Source organism: Pygocentrus nattereri, chromosome 20 (assembly GCF_015220715.1).
Source record: "Pygocentrus nattereri isolate fPygNat1 chromosome 20, fPygNat1.pri, whole genome shotgun sequence".
Taxonomy (NCBI): Eukaryota; Metazoa; Chordata; class Actinopteri; order Characiformes; family Serrasalmidae; genus Pygocentrus; species Pygocentrus nattereri.
In genome coordinates this window covers 6,845,560-6,855,880 of record NC_051230.1, presented here as the reverse complement: position 1 = coordinate 6,855,880, position 10,321 = coordinate 6,845,560, and the positions used below count along the sequence as shown (strand labels likewise).

Below are 10,321 nucleotides of genomic sequence, written 5' to 3'. Positions count from 1 at the left end.
TTCACGCGGGTTTGTTTACCGTACCCTGACGAGGACTACAAACCGCAAACTTAACGGACTACAAGTCCCAGTGCGCACCGGCGTTGCCGTCTCGGTGGGCGCAGGCGCAGACGGAGTGCGTGCTGTGCGCTGAACGTGACGTTTGTGTTTTTCTTCTGGCTGGTTCACTACTACAGGAGAAGAAAGGTGAACATTCACATTTTTACACGAATTAAACAACGGCTGCGTTATGCGCTGTCGACGTTTAGGGCTAGAAATGGCACACAGGCAACTTACGGCCGGAGTTGTTGCAAAGCTAGGCTAGTTAGCGCGGCTGAAGTCGGCGGAGCTCCTGCGTTAGAACTTAATGTTATTGTGGAAGTTGACGCTCCAGGGACACCAGCCGAGGGAGCGCAGCGGTGTGAGGGCGTCCGCAGCCGCAGTGTGTCTCCGAAAGAAAACGTGAGCTTCTGTTGCCTTTTAGTTTTATAGCGAGGCCTTATTTACCATTTAAGGTGGAACGGGTTATAAAGCTGGCGAATGGAAGTGAACTACAGCCTTATCTGTGGTGGCAGATGCAGACAGCTTACTAACAAGATACTGACTAGTTATCTAGTAATATAGAAATATTAACTTATACTAAATACACTGATTAGCCATGACATTAAAACCTTACTTTGTAGTTCTACAGTTACAGACTGTAGTCCATCTGTTTCTCTGATTACCCTGTTCCCCCCTTTTACCCTGTTCTTCAGTGGTCAGGACCCCCATGGACCCTCACAGAGCAGGTACTATGTGGGTGGATCATTCTTAGCACTGCGATAACGCTGATGTTGTGCTGGTGTGAGTGGATCAGATACAGCAGTGCTGGTGGGGTTTTTAAACATGGTGTCCACTCACTGTCCACTCTATTAGACACTCCTATCCTGTGGATTCACCTTGTAGATGTAAAGTCAGAGATGACAGCTCATCTGCTGCTGCACAGTTTGTGTTGGTCGTCCTCTAGTCCGTCATCAGTGGTCACAGGACGCGGCCCACAGGACGCTGCTGGCTGGATGTGTTTGGTTGGTGGATTATTCTCAGTCCAGCAGTGACACTGAAGTGTTTAAAAACTCCAGCAGGACTGATGTGTCTGTTCCACTCATACCAGCACAACACACACTGACACACCACCACCACCACGTCAGTGTTACTGCAGTGCTGAGAATGATCCACCACCCAAATAGTACCTGATCTGTGGTGGTACTGTGGGGGTCCTGACCACTGAATTCGGATGCGAAGTAGTTATCTAACGTTAACAGGGAGCTTAATATTTATCCAAACTAGTGATGCTATGCTGTGCTAAACTTAGAGAGACTGACTGTTTGAGCTGTGTAGTCTCAGTTAGTCTGTAATGCACGTTTGTGTGTCTGTGCTTTTGCAGAGTGCAGCAGGGATGCACAGCGCCAGTGCAGGCAGCGGTGACCTGGGCTACCTGCCTTTGGCCTACGCCGCCCTTCCGCACTTAACTGCCCCAGAGATGGGCGTGTCAAAGGGGCAGCCGCCCAGCAGCTCGCATCATCTGCCAGGGAGCTCCATGACAAGCACGTATGTATTATGTTTTGGAGGCAGGTTCTCCTTCAGTCGCTGTTCAGTGTCTGTAGTTTATAGCTCTGAATGCACAGTTCTCTCTCTCACTCTGTTACTCTGTTTTACAAAGTTGATGTGAAAATGACTGAATCTGAGTGCTAGACTTTAGTCTTTTTCTTACTCAAGCTTTTCAGCTCTTCAGTTCTCAGTCTCTTGTTGCTGCTGCTCGTCCCCCTCTCTCTCTCTCTCTCTCTCTCTCTCTCTCTCTCTCTCTCTCTCTCAGCTCTTTTTAAAAGGCGCTCACGCTGCCAGCCAGATCAGCTGAGCACCTGAGGCGAGAGGGGGCGAGAGCTCATTGCTCTGCCTCCTCGTCACCCCCCCCCCCTCCCCCCACCACAGCTCATCCGGATCGAACATGAGGTGGATTGGAGCGGCCTTGCTGCGGAACAGGGGGCAGGTGGAGCTCAGGACCCTCAGCTCCTTGCCCACATGCCTCACGTGGCCGGCACCGTCGTCATCATCTTCTTCCCACCGTCTCTTGTGTCACCCTCGTCCCTTGGTGGAGCTTGGGCTTTGCGCTCCGTCCTCCACCCACTCGCAAGTCTCCACCACTCAGTGTTTGGGCCCCTCCTTCTGGCAGGGTTTCGCAGCTGCCATCGGGCCCCGATACTAAATGATTAGTAGAAAAGTATCTTGTTATATGCCCTGCGATGGACTGGCGACCCTGAGGGAGAAGCGGTGTGTGTGTGTGTGTGTGTGTGTGTGTGTGTGTGTGTGTGTGTGTGTGTGTGTGTGTATCTTGTTATGTAGTACACTTAAACAAAAAGAGAGTAGTTCAGTGGAATGGAATAAAGCAGACGAGCTGCTTAAAAGAATCCTTTGTCATTCTGTGGTTTTTAAGCAGCAGCACTGATATGACACCCGAAAAAAGCGTCTGGCTTATATGCAAGACATGTTTATTAGTAATATTAGTTTATTTCGTCTTTTGTGTCTCTTTTCTTGCAGAAGCTGGGAGAGAAGATGCCTGAGGAAGCACAGGAGAAGGACAGATGATGAGTAAGCAGATACTTATGTTGTTGTACCGTATCTAGTATGTGTACATGTTTGTGTAAAGTTTTGAATGGTCCTTGTGATTGGGCTGCATGTGTTTTGTAGGGGTCTTGATTTGCATATTAAGATTTTAATGAATGACGTTTTTCCTTTTCAATACAGGGAATGTGAAATGATACGCAGTGAATCCAGTGCAGTTTGATTCGTGCTGATATGAATTGGATTTCTACTGTTCTATTAACGAAATGAGATAATACTGTATTCCTAAAAGAAACACCAAAAAAACAAAAACCCTCCCTTCACATTTTGTGTGTATTCACATTGTAGCTTTGACGTGAACCACAAAAAAAAATCTAAATGAATATTGCCTAATTTTTTATTTTTATTTCTACATATGTATTGTGGTGCCAAAAACATCCTACATATATAATACTGTGCAAAAGGCACAAAGCCTAACTGTACACTTATATGGCCAGTGTGAGAAATAAAATGGCCAATGAATGTGATGTTTCCATTACTTATGTACAGGGGGGTGTACAAATATAACCAGAAATTTGTGTCAACCCCTAGTTTATAGAGTCCGTTATCGAAGACCCGACTGTTTCTGACCAGTGATGTTGGCTGTAATTTCCTTTTACAGAGGCTGTACTGCCAAAAAGCGAAAGCTGATGGAAGTAGCAGGTTCAGGTCCCTTAGATTACTCAAGCCCGAAACCCTGTCAGAGCTGGTCAGTGGAGGCTACTGCCCATTCTCCATCAATTCAGCTCAGCCCTTCAACCCTCCAGCCAGGTCCTTGCACCCAAGAAGCCAGTCTGGCCTTCTCTCCCGTCTCTGTTCCCTCAACCAGACCGGACACAGAGGGCTCCTGCATGGAGGTGGAGGCAGCACAGAGGAAGCTGCAGGAGATCGAGGACAGGTGAGAGACGTTGCTATGCAAAAATGTGACCAGGTCCATTGACCAGGTGATATTTATTATTTGAGCACCAAAGGTCACAATCAGCATAGTCCTATCAAACCTAACATCTCCCCAGCGATGTATTCAGAGAATTTGCCCTTTAGTGGTGCGTTAGTCAAGACTTCAAGACTCAACATCTGGCAGTTTAAACAGCTGAACTGCGACATCACTGGAACATTTTTACTCTTATTCCCACCCATCAACACAAAGCACGCCTGTAGAATCAGCGGTACCCATCGCAGTTCAGCTAGAGTTTGCTAGCATTTCCGGGGATTGTCATCACTTCACATTCTGGCAGTGAGGTAGTTTGTTTGTTTGTTTGTTTATTAAGGGCCTTACATTGTTATTTAGATACGCACCGATCAGGCCTAACATTCCAACAAGTCCACCTCCTTGTTTCTATGCTCACTGTCCACTTTATCAGCTCCACTTACTGTATAGCTGCACTCTGTAGTTCTACAGTTACAGACTGTAGTCCATCTGTTTCTCTGATACTCTGTTACCCTGTTCTTCAGTGGTCAGGACCCCCATGGACCCTCATAGAGCAGGTATTAGTTGGGTGGTGGATCATTCTCAGCACTGCAGTAACACTGACGTGGTTCTGGTGCGAATGGATCAGACAACGTAGTGCAGCTTGTAATAAAACTTAATGATAAATGTAATAAATCCTTGAAAAGCGTTATGTTTTTTTGGCAGTACAGATTCTGCTGGTCTGGGTCATCAACCAGATTCATTGTGTTTCCCCGAGCTGGAAAGTCAGAGGTGGGGGCAGAGTTATGTGGTGTAGGGGAGGGTCTTTTAAAATGACTGACATGTCCGAGGTTTGATGACTGAGTGAGGTTTCTCAGAAGCATAGTACCCTTTGTGCTGATGTCATTGCTATTTTTAATCATGTTCTACATATTTTCCTGGTTATTTGTACTAGTAAGAAAAGAAACAAACAGTCACTTAATGCACCGTTTACTCATTTAAATTTTCCACCAGAGTAGCTGGGCCACATCCACATAAATATAGATCAGCATGTGGAATTGGAGCTTTCTGTGAGCTTATATTAGAGAACCTCCGTGCTTCATCGTTGGATGCACTGAGATAAGCTGTTGATTATTGACTGCTTTAATTAGAGTAACAATACAAGATGACTGATGTGGAAAGTAAATACATATTCATGTGGTTTCTGGCTCAAAAGGCTGGTTTTCCACACTTCTATTACGAGCTATTAAACATTATTTATACGCACAAGAGCTCCACATTCATTCCAAACTTATTTTCATTCAGTGTGAGTACTTTTTTGTGCTCACACACAAAATAAATGCACACTAAAATGACCAAACAGAAGATCCACAGCCAGTCTTTATTTTTTATTAGTCCAACTCACAACATGCCCGGATCTTTGAAAACACGACGTGATGTGTTGGATATAGATTGAAAAATGTGGACTGGCTCAGGATCCGGATTCACCCTGATGGCGCTCTGTGTGTGTTCAGGATCACTCTGGAAGATGACAGTGATGAAGACCTGGATGTGGAGCCGGCTCAGCGCAGGCCTGTGCTTGTGCTGTCCGACAGTCTGAGGGAGGGGCTGCAGCGAGGCATTGGTGATGTTCTCCCTCATACAGTAGCACAATCAGTGTGAGTGTTCACCCCTGTGGCAGCTTTACAGTTTTGTATACTGTATGCAGCTCTGTGTAGTTTACATAATATGTAGTGCCACACTGCAAGTCAGCCCCAGCAGCGCTGGATTACACTAGTGTTTTTCAGCTCAGTCTCTTTCTGTCGTATCAGCAGCTTGTGAATGAATGTTCACATTAAGGTCACATGGCCACAAATCAGATACCTATCCGATCTAGGACCAAGTATGAAAGTGATTCAGGTCGGATTGGGAAAGATCAGATTTGCGTGTCCATACAGCCCTGAAAACTTTAGTCACATTATGGCAAAAAATTGGATTTGTGCTATTTCAGCCTGGTAATGTGACCGTAGCCTAGGTTTTGGGGATTTGGAGCCCTCTCTGGTGGAAATGGGTAATTTCATGCAACATCTGGCGGGACATTTTGTAAATGCGGCAGACCCCTTCCCCAAGCAGATGAAAAGGAATATCCAAAGAGAACTCGGTCAAAACTTGAAACTGAAGGATGTGAATGCCAAAGATGTGAGCGAATTATCTACTGTTGTCATCATAGCTGCATTAGTATAATGTTGATTTTGTGACCTCTACAAAATCCAACCGACACCTCTGACTTTTAAATGATTATTTCAGGCTTTACAGGGAAACTCGCAGCAGCGCATACACACCACATTTCGGCTCAGTAACTCAGTAATGCTATTTTCTTTACATTTAACACAATAAAACTCACATAGTGCATCTTTAAGAATATTTAGAGCGGCGTGTGACCTCACTGAATGCCATAATACGTTACTTTATGATAGTAGTAGTGCTGCAAAGTAAAAGCATGCTCTGTTGTCTTGCGTGTTTCTGCAGGAGCCACTCGTGTATGGAGTTGGTGCTGTGGCGCCCCCCAGAGGACCCGTTCACCCAGCAGTTAAAGGACTGCCTCCAGCGACAGCAGCGCAAACAACACCCTGTGTGCAGACAGACGCCGACACCCATACCCAGCACCCCCTTGCCCGAGCAAATGCAGCCTAAAGAGCCAGCTGAACAGGCCTTCAGCCCTCTCTACTGCCCCCCAGTGGCCTCCAGCGGCAGCGGGGAGGAGGATATGGAGCTATAGACTTGAGCCTTTTTTTTTTTTTAAACTGTTTTGCTGACTTTATACTCTGTTTGTTAATGTGATGAACTCTGATCTGACCTAGTACAACAGAGGAGTGGTGGATTGTATCATCTCTGCCAAAATGAATCTTTCATGCCTTGAGATTTGTGCTCTTGGCATTGCACTATGAAGATGAGATGAGATTTCGTGGCCACATCTTGTTTTTTTTTTTATTTGTTTCCCCAGCCAATATTTGAGTCAGAAACGAGGTTGTGTAGCAGGGACCATATTGCCATGCACATCTATGAACTTTGCTAACATGCAGATGCCAATATGGTATCACATCGTGTCTAAGCGCTCATTTCCAACAAAACAGTCCACGGCTGCATATTCCGCTTGTCAGTAGCACCCTGCAACAAATCCCACAACACAAATACTCAATACTTCTTTGCGACTAGACTTGGGTCTCTTCTTGGTACAGAGTGACTAATATTACAGTGAAGTATTATCAGAGAGCTTAGCTTGTTCTCCATCAGGTGTCTTTTTCGGAGGTTGTGTTTTGCATAGCGATTGGCACGGTTTTACTCTATAACACTGTCTGACTGTCTGCTGTACCTCAAAGAAAGTGCTACATACTTTTATGTGTAACATAGGAGGCAGTAACATGCACAGGCCTGGATATCAATAACATTAACAGACATTTTTAGCGCTCCCAGCCTCGCTTGCAAACATTTATACTACAAATGCTCTTCTTTCGTGTGAGGTTCTGTGTTGTACGCTGTATACACGCCTAGTTGCATCCTCACTTAAGGCTCTGACCAGGTACAAAGTAAGCATTTGTACACCAGGCACTGTATTAAATGGATTGGACAAAATACAGTGCGCTGGAAATTCACCAAGCCTACAGTTGTGCGTTTGGTTTTTTTTGGTTTTTTTCTTTTGCCCCACTTGTTGATTCTGCCAGCACCTTAAGAAAAACTGCAATGGCCTGCGTGTAAAGCTGGACCTGTTTTTCAATAAATAAAAAATAAATAAATAAACAAACACTACTTTTGGAAGTTTACATTTGCATTTATTTAGCAAAAAAAATGCATTGTAAGTGTAATGATCAATAAGTGCATCCTTGAAAACAAACATTCCGTGATGTTTTTTTTGGCTTGGATGTACATTTCTAGGTAAAATTGTATCAGTGTAGAAGTTTTAAATGATGTGGGGGTTCCTTAAATGAAAAAAAATTAAGATTTTCACAAAATCTAATGTCTATCATCTTACCACTTACACTCTCAGAAATACAAATAGTAAACTGTCGCTGGGGCTGTACCCCTTGTGTCGCTGGGGTGGTCCCCTCAAGGGTACATCTCCATACCTTTAGCCATGGAACATAATTGAACCATAATAATATAATAAAATGATATTTTCTAAGCTGTACTGACTCCACACACCTCGTCTTGCCTCCAGGCTTTATTTTACTGTTCTGTTTTAAAACATTCGGTTATGAAAAAGGTAGAAATATGTACTTTTAACCTGGAAAAACATTTAAAGTGCACAACTGGACCTCAAAACCACTGTTGTACGTTTGAGGGTACATTTATATTGCTTGTACTTTGATAAGCGAAAGATGTACCTGCATACCACCTTTATTTCCAAGTGTATACGGCAGAATTCTCATAATCTTTGATTGCAGCGACTGATTCCCGCATCTTAAACATATTCTGATTACCGATTACGTCACTGTGCACCAGTGGGTTAGGAAAAAAATGTTAGCCAATAAAATTTGATCATCGAGAGGAAATGCTCTGAGACCATCCCGGAAGGAAAATGTGCCATGAACTGAAAAGTTCTTGAGGTTTCTTTAAGGTTCTTCTATGATATCACTCCAAAGAACCCGTTTTGGCACCTTTATTTTTAAGAATATAGTCTTAAAATGATTTTAACAGTCTACAGTAATTGGTCCAAATGAATGAAAAGATAAATAATGGCTGGAGGGGCTTCAGAGCTTGTAGCACCATTGAGATATAAGTGTAATAAAGGCATTAATAACTAGTTTAATCTGCAGCAGCTAACTTGCTTAAACAACACCACCCAGGGCAAGGGGCACTTTTTTCAGAGCTGGTGAAGAACGCTCATCGTTCCACTTTCAGTCCAGCTGTAAAACACCTGCTTCTTTTCTTTGAAGACAGGCCCAAGGGTGCCTTTACAGAACACCACAGCCTGCAGAGTCACTGGAAATGATTTGCTGCTGTACAGCTAGAATGACCCAGCTCGACAAAAGGTGGTATTATGGAGTCAGAGGGGTCAATGTCCAGGCCAGAGTTGGGGGTGGTTAACTGGGTGCTGTCCTCACGCTGGAGCGCTGTGACACATAACGTTCCTGCACTGGAGCAATCTGGAAAAGAGCAAATCAACATGTGAAAGGCATGAAAAAAAATAACAGCCATTCAAAATATAAAACGTGAGACACCCCCTCACCATCCTGTTACTGGCTCTGGATTACTGAAGGGGAGTTCTCATTTCTTTACGTGGTGGTGATAGAAACCAAGTTTACAATACAAATATACCCGGTTTATTTATTATCCAAAACCGCCAGCAAACGAGTGCATGAGTGAATGAGTCTTATGATTATGCAGGGATATGATGCAATATCGCTGCTGTCAGAATAAAAACTCATACTCCGAAAAGGTAACTACACAGGAGAAGGAAAAACATTAACTTTTAATGGCAGTAAATGGATAAATGTTTTTTTCTCAAGTTATTTTGGACTATTTCTGTTGGTCTATTCATCAGGAAATTTTGGCAACATAAAGGGCAAAACTGCCTTTTTTAAATTTTGTCTGTAGATACGAGGTTTTGCCCTGGCAGCAATGATAATCTTTGGGGACTGTTTTGCCCCATGAAGGGATTATAAAATTGGTTTTAGGGCAAATTCTTATTTTAAAACTACTATAATTAAGGAGCTTTTTGAGGCATCAAAATGCTTCAGATGCTCCAGTCTGGTTCCTATCACCACCACTGTGAACAATTTTGACTTTGGGAGTTTCTCTAGAACAGACCAAATCACTCAATGAGTTTGTTTACATCTTATCTACTTAATTCTGCAAAATTTTAGAAAGATCAGTGAAATTACGTCGTCTTTTAAGCTGAAATGATTTCAGCTGAAAATGTTTCTATGCCACATTTTTAATACAACATTTAGTATTTACTGCATACATGTGGATGTTAACATACAGTTTCAAGGTAGGACCCTGCCAAGTCTCCAGCTTCTCGGACCCCCTTGGGATGCACAGGGCTGGGTGGGTGAGTCTGGTTGTCTGCCTGGAGCTGATGGATACGGCTCTGGAGGTGCCGTAGTAGCTTGTATGAAGCCAGGTCGTGGCCACTGGGAGTGCTTGCCAAGTCTGGGACAATAGCAGAAGAAGCAGATGCCACGTCTGTTTGGTCTTTGTAGTTCTGAAGGAGGACACAGAGATGGGCCAGTCAAAACAAGCCTCATGCTGCAGCTATAACTACAGATACGACAGCGTTTTAGAGCCACTTAATAAAAATGAAAATGGTACAAAGTCGCACAGTATGATATTATGGGGGCAGTCGTGGGCTGGAGGTTAGGGAACTGGCCCTTTGACCGGATGGTCGCTGGTTCGATCCCCAGTGCCAACAGTCCATGACTGAGGTGTCCTTGAGCAAGACACCTAACCCCCAATTGCTCTTCGGGCGCTGTGGATAGGGCTGCCCACCGCTATGGGCAAGTGTGCTCACTGCCCCCTAGTGTGTGTGTGTGTATTCACTAGTGTGTATTTGGTGTTTCACTTCACGGATGGGTTAAATGCGGAGGTGGAATTTCCCCGTTTGTGGGATTAAAAAAAAGTATCACTTATTTTGAGAAAAGATTTGTGCTATTTCGAGAAAATAAGTAATATTTTGAAAAAAAAAAGTTGTAGAAATAAGACAGTGTCACTAATACCAGGAAAGATTGCAAAATTGTGGCCATAGGCTTCGCAAAGGGAAGGCAGCACCTCCTCATGTTAAATGAGGGGTGTTGGAGTTGGTGAAGTTATACTTTCATA

General features: G+C 44.0%; 2 protein-coding genes across 2 annotated transcripts in view; one reads left to right on the top strand and one right to left on the bottom strand.

The window, feature by feature from the left end:
• Positions 1–62: 62 nt before the first annotated feature.
• Positions 63–7,318, top strand: ccdc117 (coiled-coil domain containing 117). The gene is made up of 6 exons (XM_017711175.2): positions 63–441; positions 1,403–1,566; positions 2,554–2,604; positions 3,239–3,514; positions 5,038–5,181; positions 6,032–7,318. The coding sequence occupies exons 2-6, from the start codon at positions 1,415–1,417 to the stop codon at positions 6,279–6,281; spliced, it is 873 nt and encodes a 290-aa protein (XP_017566664.1). The 5' UTR covers positions 63–441; positions 1,403–1,414; the 3' UTR covers positions 6,282–7,318.
• The window catches only part of si:ch211-102c2.8 (trichohyalin), a 41,103-nt gene continuing 38,092 nt past the window's right edge, over positions 7,311–10,321 (bottom strand). The window contains exons 29-30 of the mRNA XM_037531818.1: positions 9,486–9,707; positions 7,311–8,646 (exon numbers count right to left, since the gene is read on the bottom strand). Coding sequence (XP_037387715.1) covers positions 8,584–8,646; positions 9,486–9,707 — 285 coding nt within the window. The 3' untranslated portion in view covers positions 7,311–8,583. The remainder of the gene's footprint in view (positions 8,647–9,485; positions 9,708–10,321) is intronic.